The sequence below is a fragment of the Rhipicephalus microplus genome, chromosome 10, assembly GCF_043290135.1.
Source record: "Rhipicephalus microplus isolate Deutch F79 chromosome 10, USDA_Rmic, whole genome shotgun sequence".
NCBI classification, from domain to species: Eukaryota; Metazoa; Arthropoda; class Arachnida; order Ixodida; family Ixodidae; genus Rhipicephalus; species Rhipicephalus microplus.
This window is the reverse complement of record NC_134709.1, coordinates 30,212,206-30,230,871: the sequence shown is the minus strand read 5'-3', so window position 1 is coordinate 30,230,871 and position 18,666 is coordinate 30,212,206. Positions and strand designations below refer to the sequence as shown.

Sequence of the window (18,666 nt, the reverse complement as noted above, 5' to 3'; positions counted from 1 at the left end):
TCCCACTGCAGATTGTAGCACAATTTTCTCATCTGTATGGCTGGTGAATATATAATTTAATGCAAAAAACTTTGCTCTGTATGCGACTTCGTTATGAAGAGGTTCGACTGAGTTGCAACGACCCATTCGTCACTTCACCCATCTCTGCATGCAGGTCCGCTGTCACGAGGCCAAGAACTCATCGAGCTTCCAGAATGGATCCGGGAGACGGAGATCGTGTGAAGCCACGATGCAGCACCGAAAGGTGTTTTTCAGCTGTGATATCCTCCCATCATCGAGCGCACGCGACCGGTGGTGCTTTCCCTATCCCCCCATTTTCGAGAACCGAAAGAAAGCCGAGCGTATGTCAATGCAAGTGTGAAGGCACAGGTGTCGTTCCATCCAACCTCGCAAGGCCGGGCAGGCGACATGTTTCTTTTAGTTTCATTCTCCTCGGTTATCCCGTCGTAGGAGTGACTTCTCTGCGTGAACCTCCAGTTCCACGTCCTCCTGATTGTGCCTGGTTACCAGTGAGCCTTTGTGACGGGTGAAGATTCGAGTGGCAAAGACTTTGTGGCCAGTGAAACTTACTGGCGGAAACTTAGTGTGTGCTGCCTGTCTTCAATGTGTGGCTGGAAGGAATCTGTGGTTTTTCGTTGCTGGCATTAGTAGTTGTTTCAGTTGCGCGGGCCGAACAGAAATGACCTCCCCGATCTCCTCGCTGCCTCGTTGTTGTTGAGTAAAACTGTGGCAGTGCAACTGTTGCACGCCACTCGGGGTGAAAAAGGTGAAATTAGTGTGTTGAAGACATGTAGCGATTGTTCGATTCGTGAAAGGATGTAGATAACGAACGGAAGAAGGGGAACCTTTCCCATTTTTTTAGGGGCTCGCGTCTTAATTAAACTCAACCAAATAAATTCAGCAGACAATTAGGCCAAGGAAAGCATTGTGGACGTTGTCTTCTACTGTGGTGTAGTCATTAAGAAAGAAAGTGAAATGAATTAAAGTGGACAAAAAAGAAAAAAAAAAACATTTGCATTGATGGGATCTGAACCCACAACCTTTGAATTACGTGTCCGATGCTCTACCGACCTAGTTACGACAGCAGGTGCTTTTTCGACCACCTTGTCATGCATGCTTAATCTCGGAGACCGTTAGCCAGGGCCACTCGTAGCCAAGGCAATGAGTGTGTAACGTAGTGGGCCAGTGCATGGCGGCAGTTGGTATTTGCTGCAACATCATGACTACAACCACCATTCCTGCTAGCCATCTGGCCATGGCAAGGCTAGTGAAATACATATTTAAGCTATTTATTTCAAAATAATGACTGTGTACAAGATAATAGCAAAGGCTCCCAATGTTGTTTTCATATTTTGTTGCAGATAGCAGAAAGGGGAGATCGTTTCTGCTAGCTCTGTCCAGGTTGTCATAGCCTGTCAAAAGCTATTTCTGAAGAGCACTCAAGGGGCTGTACTCTCAAATAATTACTTTTTGGTGACAGTGCATTTTTCTATGGCATAGGTTCTCGTGCGTCCAATGGCTGAGGTGACTACATTCGTGCCTTTCCTCAACTATTCACTCTGCACGCACCGAAGGTGTCATTTGGCGATATGTCCAAAAGTGATCGCTTCAGAATAGCTTCCTTGATTCTATCTACGACTCCTTTGAAAGAGTCATTAGGTATGCAGTCTTTAATTCGTAAGCTGCAGTCATTGCTTGGACACCTGCCAGATTTTTATCATTCTATTGTTTCTAGATGGGTTTTTAAAATTCACTAGCTCAGATACGGTCTCAAATACTGAACTGAGCACTCACATCCACCCATGAGTGTATAGACCGGGCTTATAAAACTAAATGCCACCCATTAAAGCAGGTTGGCAGGTCTGTGCGAGTTCTTGGTGCAAGTCTGAGTCTGTGTCTGTTGGCAATATAGGCTTTAACCTGTGCACGATGATATGGGCTGTGATCATAAGGGCATGACTCAGACTGAGTTCGACATTGAGTAAAGGCTTTCCAGAGTTATGCAGCGCGTCTAGACGGATGTGAAAGTTTTTTGACTGTTGGTTCGTCGCATTGATGATGGTTGTGGTGCGATCTACTATTTGAGCAAGAACCTGTCTTGCTTGCATTTTTTGCTTGTTTTGACATTGCAATGAGCTTAGTATTACTGATATGTGGTGTTCAACGTACCAAAAAGAGCTTAGTATTACTGCTGTGAATACAGTGCGATGTCTTTATTTCATCTGTAGAATTTAATGCGAGTGCAGAAAACCGACAAAAGTAGTGTCGGCTCCGACTTGGCTTTTAAAGAGTTCTCATAACCAGCATCACTGTCTTTGAAAGAAAGTTTGTTTCATTTGTCTCTGAATACATTATATTGCTTCACTCCCATTATGAAGTGGTGGTTGCAAGTGGTCGCCTAGCACACTACTTTTGTGGCACACAATGAAGAACCATCATGGCTGGTGATAAACAAAGCGCAAGACTGCTCCGACAGCAGTAAATCGGTGCACATTTATTTCGATTCAAAAGCACCTCTTGGCCGAGTTGCAATTGCATACCGGTGGAGTCTCGCATTGGGTACACAGTCAAAGCAAACAGACAGGATATCTCTCGTCTGTTGTTTGAGGCTCTTATTTTTTTCTGTTTCTCCAAAGTACAACTTTATGGGAATAGCCTTATCTTGTGTGCAAAAATGTAAGTGGTCAGTGATCCTGCGATTGTAAGTCAAAAGTATGCAAATGCTTTTTTTAAATTACGAGCACTCTCGCTAAAAGAGCTCTTATCGACGGGACACGGTGGATTATGCATACTGTTTCTGATTCATATAAAATGTATGTGTGCAAATGCTGCTTTAGTATTGTAAACCACTCTAACACTCAGTATCGAGCTGCAAAAATGTAGTACCACCGCATTAAGCTTGAGTTGCAATGCACTGGCGTGTGGTCAAGTGCAATTGCTTTGCCACACACGAGTGCATTGTGTGATGTGTGGGTTGTGAGCTTAGTGTGGTGGTACCCCATTACATTTGTTTATTACCGCCACAGTCATTTAAGAGTTTTAGGGTGTCACTTTCGAAGAACATTAAATTTCTCACGTATACGTCATCTATTTCAGCTTAGAGATGCAAAAATGTTTCTCTTGTCATGGACTGATGAAATGTGCATTCTTTAAACATGTAATGCGCTTTGCAGGTAAAACTGACATTAGGATCAGTACTAACCGAATTTGGGGGTCTTCGAGGTATTGTATTGAAAAGTGATGCTGGGGTAGCTACACTGCATGTCAAAATGGCATAGATGTCTGACTATTTACATGCTCTTTTATTGTTATAGTGAGTTCACAATTTATTGTGTTTTGTAATCTTTTTTTTTCTTTTTGTTGATTTGTTACAACTTTTGATTCCATTATGCAAGGTCCCTGAGCAGTTGCTCCAAGAGCACTGGCCTTACATTAGTTGGTAGCATTCCGTTTATTTGTGACGTTGTTGTGAAACCCAGTGTTTATGTAATGCGTGTATTTTTATTTTGTGGCATTGTTTTGTAGTGGAGATAATATCCTGGGCACTACCAAAAAAAAAAGACATTGGATTTAGTTACCAAAGACATTTTTTAGCCTTTTGTTCCGCCATGATTATGCTCACATGAATTTCCATGCAAGCGTACTATTGCACCGGGCATTGTACTAAATTTACAGGTATGTAATATGTGCTATGTGCAAGTTAGAGATTGCACTATGAACCTCGCCCACATGAACACTATTGCCAGCTCAGTTGCTTGAAAAATTCATGTTTTACGGTCTCTTTGTTTTGTTATTGTGATTGAGGGCACCAGGTTTGGAAAAAAACGTGTATAAATCCGATTTCTTATTTCTCTTAGAAATGTTATCTCTTACTGCAATATCATGGTTCTGTGAGCATTTGATGAAACATAACACTAAATAAAAAAAACAACAACCTGAGAGTAGAAGCAGTAGCTCGATCAGATGGAAAAAAAAAAAAACTTGCTGTTCTTTAAAGGCATATTTAAAACGCCTGGCAAATGTTCAGTTCACTTTAACTCAATTTCATTTATTTCACTTCTGTGTTAGATTGGGTTGGCAGAACAGTTAAATATCTCGTGCTGTAGACTGTAGACTGTCACTGTGGACTTACCATGTTTGCAAGATATGTGCAACTACAATTTTGATATGTATGTGATGCATGATGTTAGGGATACATTATGCCATATACCACATGACCAGAAGCAATTGTTTGTTCTAAGAACAAACAGAATGGCATGTGGAGGATTTTTATGTATATACGTGAAATCTTCAACTACATTGAACTTTTTTATTGTCTTATATCACTTACTCTTTAGTGTAGGCTGAGCTCAGTTTAACTGAACATGTTTTTGTTTACCGTACGCTCTTGTCTTTACCTGCATTATAAGAGAAAGTGGTGCTGGTCTATGTAGGTACTAAGTAACTACAAGTACTACATATTAAGTGTTATGACTACCTAAGGTATGTACCAGCACCAACTACTAGTAATACCAGCAGGTACTGGTAGTTACACAGGTACTTGGCCTCATGTACCAGTGGATCTTCTGCAGGAGCCAGATTTTTTTTCTCAAATAGCGTAGACGTTACGTTGTCGGTTGGTGACCACTATACAGAGTTCTTCAATGGCATAGTGGTCTGTGGCAATTGCAGCTTTTCAAAGCTTTTATATGCGCATTATCAGTGCCAGCTAAGCTCGTGAATTTCATTTTACGATGCAGCCATACATTTATTACTGCCGTAGCACAGAGCATAGTGAGTAGGTGTGGCTAGCATGTGCACCTCTTCTATTAAAAGAGCTCTTTTGTAAAGTGATTCTTGAGTGATGTAGGTTGTTAATTGCTGGAGATGGCCGAAGGCTTGTTGTACACATTTTAACATAGCAGTAATGGTGGTGTTAATCAGTACATTGGTAAGAAGGAAAGCCAATTAATGTATGTGGAACGAACTAGCAAGTTTCATTGCAGTGCTGTTCTGCAAGTCTCTGCAGTGGTCTTGTGGTTTGCACTAGGTGGTCTTGTTTCCATAGTGGCTGTATTGTTAGTTTTACTGTATTAAGGACTGCCTGTACAGTGTATTTGCATTGTGAAATTCTATCATTGTTACATAGATTATGCATCCTGACCAGATGAATTCAGTACAAGAACGGGGCACTGTTGCGATAGTCCTTCACCGTTGTGGGCGGCAAACCAACAAGGAGGTAGCAAAACAATTTGGAGATAGTCCATTTGGCCAAAGCGATTATACTATGTCACTATTTAAAACTCTACTCCTTCCATCTCTCTTTTTCTCAATTTTGGCAAAGAACCACATTAATTTGTGAACAGTAGGCTTGGCCATGTTGAACTACTGAGGAAACTTTTGATAACAACATCAAGCTCTATAAGTGGAGTTGTTAACAAAAGAAGGTAACAGCTTGTGTATCTGTAGGCATCCTCATTAAAATTATCTATAAGGTTAACGGTCGTCATTTCCTTGTCAAGTGGACTGTTGAGGCATTCACATGCCTTTTGCCTTGGTGAAATGCAAGTACAATTATCTTTACAGTCCTAGCTAATAACCTAGCACGTAAAAAGTGTGAAACACAGGACAAGGGAAGTGATAATGAGGAGCACTGAACTTGGCTTGTGTCTCACAGATCTTACGCACTACGTTATTAGTTATGCGTTACCAACATGCCCAACTTCATGCTCTTGTCTTATCTTTAAAATATATTTGACAGAAATGTGAATGGATATACATGTGTCACCATTCACTTCTTTTGTTTTTACAATGCTTTATTCAAAAGCTGTAGCTGTCACACTTTTACACTTTTTAAAGGTTACACCCAGCAAATTCTCATGAAAATTCTAAATATTTCCCTGGTCTGGGCATGGAACCTTGTGTATGATTTCCACAAGTATTAGCATATGCAAACAATATTTCACAGTTTCACCGACCGCCAGGAAATGTAGTCGCAGGCTGCTCGGAAGTTCAACATTTTCTGAGGTTCCACAATCTTGAAATACTTCACGCTCACCTTATTGTAAAGGGTAAGAGAGAGGTGTACTTGGTCTTACCATGTGTCCAACAACGATAATCATTGTCTGACTTGTTTGCGTTTCTGTTTTCGAAAACTCGGTGCTCGCCATTTTTCTGTTGGGAATGCTATGTCATGCAGATAGCGCTTGCACCATTCGTGAACATGAAGTACCGGGTTCTTGGTGTAATGAAAGGAAAGATAAACGAGATAGATTAAAATTATTGACTTGTGACGAAAAGATACGCCAAGCGTATGCCCTTTTTGTAGAATGTATTTGGTAGGCCAGTAAGACGTCTTATTATTATTATTTTTTTTTTGACAAATTTGTATACCGAGTCTGAAAAAGATATCGAGTCTAGTGCATCTTAGTTCAAAGCTATTTTTGCAGTACGCTCATTCATTTCAGAATTAGCCGCGTCACATATGCGTAGAGGGAACGAGTTGATCATAGTATGATAGATTTGTACTGCATTTCAAAGCATAGCTCTCTTGTTTGAGTGAAAGCCACAATGAACAAATACTACAACCATTTTCCGTTTCACTGCATAAGAGATCCCTGAGAGTTTTATTTTTTTAGAATGCTCACAATGTGCTGTACAGTTTTGCCCCTCCTGTGTGGGCAAGAGTTGTCGTATGATTGTTTTTGTTGTTGCATTTTGTAGTGGTCTCTGCGCAGGGCCCAGACGTGTGAGCATAGGTTAGATGTTATTTAAGAGACCTCAGAGCCTTAGACCTGTTGTACATATGTGCGATAGCTTTTGACAAAGTACGCATTTTGGAAATGCAACGGTTTTGTATATTTCACATAAAATTGGCAGTTTTGCTAGGCAAGATCTGTCTGCAGCAATACAACACACACATATGACTGGTACTTGGAATTGTTAATATTTACTTTAATTGATGGTGAACAGTTGTATGCATCATTTCAAGTGATAAATGCTCCAAGGCTTCATCATAATCAAAAAAAAAAAAATAGATGTATGTTTTCAGAGAGGCTGAGTATACCAACTTGTGAAAATTGTGCATTTTATTGTTGTTTTAGGTGTGATCATTCATCCCACATCGAAGCTTGTTGCTCCTGTTCAGTGTTAACATGTATAGCTTATTATTATTATTATTATTTTTGTGCTGTGATAAACATGCATTTGCTTCTGACATTCGAAGGTGCACTTTCTGTTTTTCGGCAGTCATTTCGCTGTGCAGAAAGCATCGCAGCGTCCTGTTGTCATAGCAGTCATCTTGTAAAAGCAGGTCAACAGTGGTACACTTTTTCTTCTTAGAATTGATTTGTGTTGCTCTTGCTACACATGCAAACTACTCAGTTCTTGCTGGTGCATTTTGTCATGAAATGTTTCTGTGTGTGTACCACACATCTTAATCTCCAAGTATGAACACACCTCGTTTATGCAGCTGTTCTGGTTATCCTGTGATTTGTCCTGTTGCAACTTGGTGGAAGTAAAGATACTGTTTTTTCTCCAGTATTCATGTCTCACTAATGATAGCACTGATTTTTATTGATTGAGCACATCTCTATTGGTTGAGTTGCGATAGTTGAACGTGTATAGCGATGTTTGTTGTTGCTCCTAGTAATTTTTTTTTATGATGCTTGTTAGGTGGTGCTGCAAGAATACAAGTTAGCTTGTCACTGCTCAGGCTGGCTGTAATTGATTGTAGCAAGTTGCTCATCAAATGATAGTCTAGCCTTGCTAAAGAGGACCATGACACCAATCTACCTTTGATGTCCCAAATTTTTTTTTCGTTAAGACAACTGTATCAGTTGAACCCTAATGTGTCTAGACTTGTGTTGCAAGCGTCCAAAATTAACTTTTACGCCATCTCCAGCCTGCGACAATAATTTGGACAAGCCCAACTTTTGTCATAGTTGCCACATTGTCTTAATTTTTTCCACTTGTCCAGCAGTTCAAGCCTGCACGCATTGTTGCATCAAATAGCAATCACGTAATCTATGTCACGGTTATATAGCAACCTGTAATCATAGTCATGGTACACGTAGCTAACATGCAAAAACCATTATGGTCACATCATAGTACAAGCCTGCTGGTGACTTCACAGCTGGCAACTGCACGGGAATACATTGAACGAGCAGGGTTTCATTGATCCAAATATCACTTTTCAGGTGGTTTATACTAACCTAACCTCTCCTCTATTAATACCATGTCAAACATACAATCTCTGCTTTCAATTATTGATTCTCATCACTATTCACTGAGCTGCAGGTCATATATGATGCGTTGACCATATTGCAATATGAACGACCACAAGGAACTTCAAAAGCTGTTTCTCACTATAAACAGCCATTCAGTTACAGCAAGAAAAGGCCTCTGCAAGGCAATAAATGGGTCAACTTTGGCAGGTAAAGTGCAAACATGGTTCAAATTATTTTGGTACCCTACCTCTCTTCAGACACATATGTGCAGATGCAGCCAGTCGTGAACTATTAGTGGTATGATCCACTACCACATTTCCCAAAGGACCCATGGCTTGTATGGCCATCAAGGGGCGGGGAGACTCCCTGCTGTTCTGCAAGCTGTGCATATGCATTATCAACTTTGTGTGGATTAGAGCACTTGCCCGTGCAGTATTTTCAGCCACAAAGAGGAGGCATTACGAATATACACGAGTTTCGAATTTACATCAGCTGCAGTATGCCTACCTTTGCACTTGCTAGTCTTCACTTGCAAACCTTACACACTTCTTGCCGAGTCATTCTGAATTCCCTGCCTACCAATCGAGGTACTACTACCTATCAAAAGCAAGGCTAAGCGAAACCGCTGGTGTGCTTACTGCCTCAAATACTGGAAGTAGCAAGAAAAAAAAAGTTAATTTTTTATATAACGAAGCAGTGCATCCTCAGCCTAGGTGCTCTTACAACTTCCTCTCTTCAATGAATCGCCTATTTTTCTCAATGTGGTAAGTATAGGTATGTGCTAAATTTCTAGACCGATTCTAAGTACGAAAGAACAAATGACATTTTATAAACTAGGAGTGTAGTAAAGGCCTATGGAATAATTTTAATGACAAAGGAAATGTTAAATTCGATATGCGCACCCAATGGTATCACTCACCATTGAATGATGAGTGGTGGTGTTGGGTGGACATGCGGAATTCTGTACCGAATAGGGGGAGGGAGGTGCACATATAAAACTGTGCCTCTCCCCTTCCCCCAAGTAATAAAATCGTGGGGTCGCCCTACAAACAGCCTTGACATGCACTCTTTTTTACTACTGACAAAACAACTGTGCTCCTGCGGTATAGTGACTAGAAAGGTGGTCTTCTCAAGAAACCCAGGTGTTTAATATTATGAGAGAGGTTAGCGTTATTATGAAAGTCCTACCGCAGGTTTTGCTTCTATTTTGCTAGCGCTATACCGATAATTATTTAACCAACAACCGCTAATGCATTTTTGCGTTTTTCAAAGTCTTGTTCGTTTCGCGGGCTGCACCATTTTTCAGACATGCTGTTCTCCTGTGCTACCATTGGTACCATGAGCACATCAAGACGACTCACACTCCCTCCTTCATCCTCGCATTCAATATTAGCTATTTTATTTGACCAGCTGAAAGAAACGGCATTGGCGGCATCTCCATCGCGCGCGCATCATCCTAATCTGATGAATCCAAAATGGCGTATTACGCAAGTGCGTCTTCGTTGTCGCAATGAGACCCTGCGCGGCAACATCACTACGTCGGCTCACGCTGAAAGCTGTCGTTAATCGCAATTAGAGCGCTCGGCAACGGTGGGGAGTGAAGGAAAGTCTACGGGAGTGCTTCGAGCCGTGGACGAAGAGGAGCGCAGACCATCCGATACGTGGTAAACATACCTATTCCATCGCTTGCTGTTTACCGTCATCCCTGTGAGCTGTCTCAACGAAGCAGCGTTGCGACGCGTCGCTTCGTACTGCTCCGCGGAACACGCTACGCGTTTGGTCCCCGACTAGAAAAGAGGCCGAAACTAAGTGCGCGCCGCCCGAGTGAAAAGATGGCCACCATCGCTCAAACTACCGAAGCTCCGCAAACGACCGAGACCGAGGCTCCCAGCGGAGCCCGCGTCGTGCTCAGGCTTAGGAAGCCGCCGGCCAGAAGCAGGCGCCACGTCGCCTGGACCGAGGGCACCGTCGATAACGAGCACATGAACCGGCTCAAGTCCAAGTGCTGTTGCGTGTACGTCAAGCCGCACAAGTTCGGTGAGAGCTCGAGTGACAGCGAGGAAGAAGAGTGCGAGCACTGCCGAGGCCACGTCGAGCGCAGGCAGAGGAATAAAGAGCGCGCTGGTAGTGCCGTCGTGACGGCGACCTCTGAGACGATGTCCGATGGCGCCGTCGAAGACGCACCGCCTGCCTTGAGGCGCCACGTCGTCTGGGCCGCCGACACTGTGGACAACGAGAACATGAACAAGCGCAAGTCCAAGTGCTGCTGCATCTTCGAGAAGCAGCGCCAATTTGGCGATAGCTCGTCGGACAGCGAGGCGGACGACTGCACCCACTGCCGTGGACACAAGGAAGCCAGGTCAAAGAAGGGCGCCAACGAGGCCCCTCTGCTGCAGGGCCAGTTCATGGCACATAGTGACGCGTCCTAAGAAGTGTTCGTCGTCTTTATAAACGAAACCTAAGCCCGTTTCTGCCAAGTTGCTTTCTGTAGTCGAAAGAGAATCGAGACGTGGACATTCCTCCCAAAGGCACACCCGCATGACTGATGCATCCCCTCTGTGACGGCGCCTGGCGTTGAGAAAAATAAATTTAGATCGCTTGTATCAGCCAGAGTTGGGTGACATGGGCAGTCGCAGGCACAACTGGCGCAGCGCTGTGGAGTGACAGCCCTTGCGAGCTGTGCCCCTTTAAACCCAAGAACTTTTGGCGAATTGTTCTGGTGAAGTCACTTTATTAAACCGCCGGTGGTGTCAAGCGTAGAAAAGTTTGCTGAGGTGACCATGTGCAAAAGCCTGCTTTGCGTTTATGGATGCACCTCAAGCTTGCTCACTTTGTTAAACAGTGTGCCATTTCTTAGACCAGTGCTGGGTGCTATGCATTCTACTTTCTTCAACATTTTACCATTTTGCACTGTTCTTGGGCTTTTGATGATGTTGCAGTGCATATTGTTTGCCCCTTGTCTGTGATGATTGTGTTAGTCTGTGAGCTGTGGTGTTTAGTGGCAGACTTAATAGGAATGAAAAATGAATCATGCTAGAGTCTGCTGCCCACAAACAAAATAACCGATGTGTCGAAAGACATTGTCGTGAGGCAAAAAAGCCTGTTTTGCCTCAAACTGTCTGTACAAATGTTCAAATGTTACCAATAAAGGAATAACCGAAGAAATGCTGTCTCCTTGACACTTTTAATTTCAAATTTGTGGACAGCAAGAGGTAGTCCTCTTTGCACCGTGCTTGATTGGGGAGTCCATTGAGCACAGTCATGTCAAGGCTATTCCATCTCGATAGATCAGCAGTACTTGGTGCGTGCAGGTTGTATAGAATACAGTATCTCTAAGAAAGTTTTGAACGCAGCATTTGTGAGAAAATTGAATAGCTGCATTATTGGGGGCCATTTATGTTAACTACAATGTAACAGTAAATATTTATAGTGAATATAGCACACAATCAGCCTAATAAACTACTCATTTGTAGAATAATTACACTTTCATAAATTTACTATGTGTGCAAGAGTTTATCATAGCTCAAGTGGAAAAGCAAGCAGGTTTTTCAGTTGTGACTGCACAGGCAAAAAACTGCGTGGGCTGATAGCCGTCCTTGTTTCTGTCGATTTTCAGAACAATGGAAGAAGAACGACTTGAAACGGAAAACCGGCGTTTGGCTGACCAACTGTCCAGTCAGGTGTCTCATCTCAAGAGTGTAAGATTATTCAGACTCTCTGACCTCTCGCATTTTTTATCTCCTATATGCTGTCCTCTTTACAAAACATTGCGGCAAGTTGAGGGAAAATTTATACCTGAATTACCAAGACACTTTTATCAATCTATACATTGCACATATTTTCACGTGCAGAAGTGTGGTCAAAACCAGTTATTTGTCATAGTACATACAATTTGGAAGAAGAAAATGCGCTCTTTCACTTCACAGTTGATTGATATGCGAGGCTTAACGTCGCAAAACCACCATATGATTATGTGAGACGCCTTTCACTTGACAGTTGCCTATAATTTTACTTGAAGGTGTTCTGTGCAAAGGGATGTCAAAGTATCGGACTTTGTCATGTGCAGTCGCAAGTCAAGCTAGCGAGAAATCTTGTTAGCTTAAAGTAGAGAGTTTCTGTAATGTACCAAAAAAAGTGTGATGCCTATTTTCACCTTCTTTTGCTGACTAAGAGGAAAATATTGCACACTTAGGTGCTACAGGACTATGAGAAGTATGCGAAAAAGCTAAACATGTAGGTAAAGTGCGCCACAAGTGTAGCATGCACTTGTGAGCGTAGTTGTCTCTCCTTTGTTGTTGAGAAACGAAAGCGCAGTTGTCAGTGCTGGTGCTTTTACAATTTTCATCATGTGAAGTTACCTCATTAATGTTTAATGTTACCTCAGAACGTAGGGTTAAGAGACGTATGGGGGGAAGGTAGAGCACCCTCTCCACCACCATCCAAACATAATGCTTCCTTTGCTTCCAGAATATGGGATAATTTGTATAATTATAAAAATAAGATAACAGATGCAATAAATGCGGACCCTTCTTTGAATCGTTTAACTTTGTCTTGGACGTTCTAATTGTTTCATAAAGCTGTTGTCCATATAAGTGCATTTTCGTGCACTTGCATGGGAAAGAGGACAATAAGAATTTGTCATCCAAGAAGTTAGCCTCCATGGGAGCTTTTTGTTCTACGTTGGGAAAAGATTTTAATTCCTTCCAAGTGGCAATGGGAATCAAACCCAGTACTCTAGCGTAGGAGGCAGGCATGATATTGCTTCAAGGAGCCATGACATTGTCAAGTAAGAATTTGCACTTTTCAGCGAAAATGTGGAGCGAATGGTCTATTGGGCCTATACATGTATGAAAAATAGACCGTAAAATAATATTTTGGTTATAATCACTGCCTAAAGCCCCACCAACCGTCGGCGTTCTGTCGTGGCGCGTGTGACATCATGTGCTCCATAAAGCGGTTCCGTCATCTTCTGTCAAAGCTTAAGCCTTTGCAAATAGTTTAATTTCGATGCTAAGTTGAACAAATTTGAGATAGCTCAATTTCATGCCCAGTTGAGCGTGGAACAAAAGCATTGCAAGCAGCTTGTTGTGGCTTGCGAGTGCAGCAGTGTTGTCCTACCCTCAGGTTGCTCACTTGTCTATGAGAATGTGCAATGATAAGTAAAGTGCGCAGCCGAATGTGCGAAAATTTCACCAGCTCGTTTGTGGACACACAATGATTAACCTGCATAGTACAGATTTTGACAGAAAAGTGGGAATCATGGTGCCTTTGACCACTATTATGGTAAACTGCACAGGAAAACATTACAGGATACTTAACTGAAAGAGAGACAAGAAAATAAAACTGGAAAGGTAAATTGAGTGTGCGCCTGATTTTCTTCAAGGGTGTGGAGTTGAAGGAAAAGTAACCCAAAAATGAAAAGAGACTTGAGAATGAGGGCAGTAGTACACTGGCGATGGCAGCTGATTGGGTGTGGTGGCTGTTACGTCATGTGAACAAAAATGCAGTGACATCTTCCAACTTCAGAAACAGCAGTGGTACTTTCCTGGCTGGAGTACGCTCGTCCTCTTGAGGAACAGGTGTAGGTACTTTCAGATTGAAATGGGAAAATATAGGGCTGAGTACTGCGCATATTTTCATTTGGTGCCTATGGTTGGTATCTTATTGGCATAGTAATTTTGAGTTGAACACTTACATTACCTTCAGCGCCCATATTTGTAACATTATTATTCATTTATCGCGAGCAATCGCTCATAGCAGTTGACGTAATAATAATAATAATAATAATAATAATAATAATAATAATAATAATAATAATAATAATAATAATGTCATGTTTCAATCTGTGAATACTGCACGCTTCACTTTGAAGCTGCTATCACCATAATGATGATGATGTGGTCCAAAGGAAAGAAAAACAAGGACATACTAAAGTGATAGATTCATTCGTAACATTCTTGGCAATTGTGAGGAATCTCCTCTACAGAAACGACAACAATATTGGTCAACAAAATTAGCTTCCCTTGAGCCTTGTACTTATATATTTCTGAGAAGACAGTTACTGCTGAGATATGCCTTACTGTTGTTTACGTACTGAGTGCAATAAAAGCAGAGGCATTATCTTTGTGATGAAATCATTAGAGCTGGGTCATGTGCTGTGTTTATTGTATTGCTTTCAACTATGCCACTGTTCCTCCCTAGCTGGCCTATGACATCGAACTGGAGACGAAAGAACACAACCGCCTGCTTGGAGGACTGGTGAGTCACATTTCGAGGCTTTCGTGCATTGCTACCACTCTTTTAATGAAGGCAGTCAAAGTTTTATTTCTGAAATATGCTATCTTTGCGACTCAAACACCACATCAAGGTGAAATGCGAGTAAAAAAATGCAAGTTTTTTTTCAAAACTATGTATCTTTCGTTTTTATTTGCTTTCACACGTTTGATTTCGCTACTTTCACGGCATAAAAAACCTGAAAATAGTGATTAAACTTGAAGTAGGTTAAAATCACTTTTAAAGAGCACAAGGTGGCTACCAAAAATTAAAATAGCTCATTATCTGCAGTCCGCTGGAAATTGTCATATGGCTGCTTGCCATTGCATTTCGCATGAGGAACTCACTGAAGCCACATGCTCAAAATAGCAATGATTGCCAAGCTCTCATGATAGAACAAATTATTTTATAAACCATATCTTTGCCACATAGATGAGCTTAAGCTTATCCCTTTAAAATGTGCTTTTCTCAAGATCCATTTTCGGGAAACTTCTTGAGATAAGATATCTTGTTTTTGATACTTCTGATAGCCAGATCAGAATAAAATTTTGCCCAGATATTCCTTTACATGTGATGGGTGTAAGTATCTCCTTTAAAACTTGATATCACCTTTATAATTATTACGAAACTAAAGCAAGAATTAGTATGGGCTGAGAATTTTAAGAATTCTCACATTATAATTTTTAGTCCATTAAAATGTCTTTATGCACTTTCTTGATAGTAATTTGTATTCTACAGGTAATGAGTAGCAATATGAATCATTGCTGGCTCAAAAATATGAAAGTTTAATGGCATAAGAAGTGTACAATACGAACTATATTTTACGCATGACACAAAATGATGCAACTTACTACAAAACTAATTGCAGATCTGAAATCAGTATAAAAGCCCATTTATACAGCAAAAAATGTCATTGCACTAGCCAACAGACTCACGAAACGTCTCTCTCGGATCCTATCTCCCCTTAATCTTTCTCTTGTTTTTTGACCATGAAGTTTTTACAGCAAAGCTTTTATCAGATCACTACAGCAACTGATTTTGGTGGCTTGGTTGTCCTCCACTGCTGGTGTCTGTAACAGCTATCGCTAAAATGAAAAAAGGAAAAACACCTAGATTCAAGGGCAACCTAAAGCTCTGCATGGCAGCTGGGTATGCTACCACAGAGCAACATTGGTGTGTTAAACTTCTTTGCAAAAATATTCTCTACAGGCATCATTTAGGCCAGAGGTTCTCAGCCATGGATATGTCGAGATCTCTTGTGGACTGGTTGAAGTGATGGGGACCCCTTGGAGGGAGAGAGTGGGGGTGCGTAGGTAAATTAACACAACTGGAGCATGAAACAGGTGCCTTTTGTTGCTACCAATGACATCAAACAAATGTTCCCCTTAATTTTGGGCAGTTCATCAATACGTGGCACAGTCGCTCTTAAACAGAGTTGCATATGTACCTAAAACAACAAAAAATGTAAAAAAAAGCAGGTGAGAGCGTCGTGGATCTTAAAAATAGATTCGCGTACCCCCATTTGAGAACCACTGAATCATGCTTACAGAAGTAAAAGTCTGGCAAAAATGTAAAATAACATCAAGCATCACACATTGCAAATCGTGTAACAAGGTTGTGGTTTAAAGCATCCCATCTTTTACAAATAGCTGAGCCGTAATTATCGTAAAAACCAGAAAATAGGTCGAATTAAAAAAAAAACACTATGAGAAGTCTACCCTCATTTTATATACTGGTAATTGGCAGAAAAAAAAAATGTGGAAGTCTGCCAAAAATGGGCAGCTGAAGTTGAGAGCCTTCATTGTCATCGTGAGCATCAGCAGCGGTGCCGTTGGGCAAGCATAGAGTTAATACACTGAATATATTAACTCTATGCTGGCAAGGCCTGCAGTGTTCTAGCAATGCCATTTCGCCTAAGTCTATCTGCTGTCAGCCTGCTGTTTTCTTTTTCCTTCAGAAATGAGTGGTAGCCGAAGGCAGTTTACGATAGGTTTTTAGAAAAAAAGTTGTCGAGTGTGCCGAAGCACACGGCGACCTGGTGGCACAACGGGAATTCGGTGCATTGAAACAGGGAACAGGAGGGAAAAAAAGGCAGAGATGTTAACCAGTATAGAACGACTGGTATGCTAACCTGCACTGGTAACAGTGATGAGGGAGTTACGCATTGGATGGAACGAAGAACGATGCACTCTGGGATGTTACTAGTGAAAAACAGACGTTCTCGAAGTCAAGTTTGGACGAGTCTGAGTGACAGCACTTTGTGGCCTTCTGGCGTTTAACTACATAAAGTTAGTGTCCAAATAAAAAGAAATGCCACTACAGTGTAGCTGGTTGTGTCACGTATTTACCAAGATAAGGGTGCCCCGTGATACCTTGCGATATTTAAAAACTTTTTCGGAGATTCAAACTTTGAAGGGTTGACCTATATTCCAGTTTTTGCAATATTCCTTATGAGCCTCAGCATTAACAAGGTGCACGTGATGCCGTACAGACACGTAGTGGATGCCTCGCTTCTACATAGAATGATGAATAATGGCATAAAGGGTAGTTCCCTGCTTCGCAGAAGTTCGATGATTTATTGCGAGGTGCGTGGTGGGGCTTGCAACTGTATCTGCAGTAGCCTCTGTGGGGACCTTACAATGGGCTAAAAAGGGTGCTCTGCCAGCTTTTGCTGTGACTATGCTGCATGTCCCTTGCAGGCTTGGGTTTTCTCATCTCCCACCAATTGTACAGATTGGTCTGCCACACACATGTAAAACCTCTAACATGTGTAACTGGACTGTGTAAGCCCTTCAGGCTTAATAGGTGCTATTATATACACAAAGAAAACACTGCAGATAACTTAAGAAAAATAGGAGTGCTTCATGTGAGACGCACCCCAAGATATTTCGAAACATACCTATATTCGCTCCATACTTGCCAAGTCACCTCATTTGCCTGGGAGACTCCCGATTTCTGACCTGTCTTTACAATTGTACGATACATATATAAAGTTCCTGATCAAATGCCTCAACCCAATTTTGAAAAGAAATTCTACAGTGAAACAAAAGTCGGTAAATAAAACAACTCCAGCTTACTTATATTACACACCAATAAAAAGGAAATATCTACGCAGCTTGAACAGTTTTCTGGCCGCTGCTTTTCTTGCTGTTAGCCGAGCTTTCCTTCTTTCTACAAAAACACCGGGTACCTCCCAATCACCGACACTGGTGGGCATGTCCTTTGTTTTGTAGCCCAGTTTGGAGAAGGCACAGTAACAGTGTAGAGGCTGGAACACTTCTATAGAAACACTGTTTCAATCAGGCCGCAGGCCTGCTTTGAATGTTCTAAGGCTATGAGCACTATGGCTGGATGCTGGACCATTTTGTTGACCAATCACAGGCCTGTGATTGAAGCCTGTGATTGGTCAACAAAATCGTCCAGCATCCAGCATAGCTCCCAAATTTTTTTTATATGTTGAATAAAAAGATTTTTTACAGTATGGCTCTCATTTCCCCAAGTGATGATGTACTTTCTTTCATTGGAGTAAGTGAAAATATTTGGCATAAGCCTCTATGAATTGGAGTCGTCCTAGAGATGCATAGTGTTACATGATTATTAGTGTGATAAAAGATGATATACACATACATAAATTTATGTGTATCATCTTAGTAGCATTTCATACATGAACCTTTTCTTCTCTTTCCTTCTGACATGTACCTTGGGTTGAATCTTGGCTATTTTTTATTTTGTAAATGTTGAGCCTAAGTTCAGTCAAAATTTTTTGACAGTCTCACAAAATGATGCTAGGCTATTAATAGGTATTGGAAATGATACCTTACTAATCTAAAGCTAATTTAGGATCACTTGCTATTATTGCACATGGGGATCAGCAACACGGTTCTTCCCCAGGGCTGGGACTTTGACGGATCTCGAGGCATTCTCTCTGGCAGCATGGGCCGCGTCAACAAGATGCTCAAGTCGAACAAGTCCAACCGCCGGCTCATGTGCTACGTGATTCTTGGAGTGGTGGTGCTGGTCCTGCTTGGCTACACATTAGCCAGTAGGGCTACTCGTCAGTGATGTTGCCCGAGCAATGTAATAAAAAAAAAAGGCACTCGTGAAGGACCTCCTCTCTGTTTTGACACCTTGACAGATTTGAGGTTTACTGACAACAACAGAATGCCTATTTTTGGAGTCAGTTAGC

The 18,666-nt window shown here is 41.6% G+C and overlaps 3 protein-coding genes across 3 annotated transcripts in view; all 3 read left to right on the top strand.

Annotated features, from left to right (window-relative positions):
* Window positions 1-7,521, top strand: part of LOC119181195 (phospholipid-transporting ATPase ABCA1-like) — a 90,988-nt gene extending 83,467 nt beyond the window's left edge. Inside the window, exon 48 of the mRNA XM_075875345.1 lies at window positions 155-7,521. Coding sequence (XP_075731460.1) covers window positions 155-222 — 68 coding nt within the window. The 3' untranslated portion in view covers window positions 223-7,521. The remainder of the gene's footprint in view (window positions 1-154) is intronic.
* Window positions 7,522-9,480: 1,959 nt separating this feature from the next.
* Window positions 9,481-18,584, top strand: LOC119181475 (BET1-like protein). Its single transcript, XM_037432729.2, has 4 exons — window positions 9,481-9,871; window positions 11,824-11,905; window positions 14,409-14,465; window positions 18,372-18,584. The coding sequence occupies exons 2-4, from the start codon at window positions 11,828-11,830 to the stop codon at window positions 18,540-18,542; spliced, it is 306 nt and encodes a 101-aa protein (XP_037288626.1). The 5' UTR covers window positions 9,481-9,871; window positions 11,824-11,827; the 3' UTR covers window positions 18,543-18,584.
* Window positions 9,871-11,372, top strand: LOC119181474 (uncharacterized). The gene has a single exon (XM_037432728.2). The coding sequence runs from the start codon at window positions 10,040-10,042 to the stop codon at window positions 10,634-10,636; it is 597 nt and encodes a 198-aa protein (XP_037288625.2). The 5' UTR covers window positions 9,871-10,039; the 3' UTR covers window positions 10,637-11,372.
* Window positions 18,585-18,666: the final 82 nt, after the last annotated feature.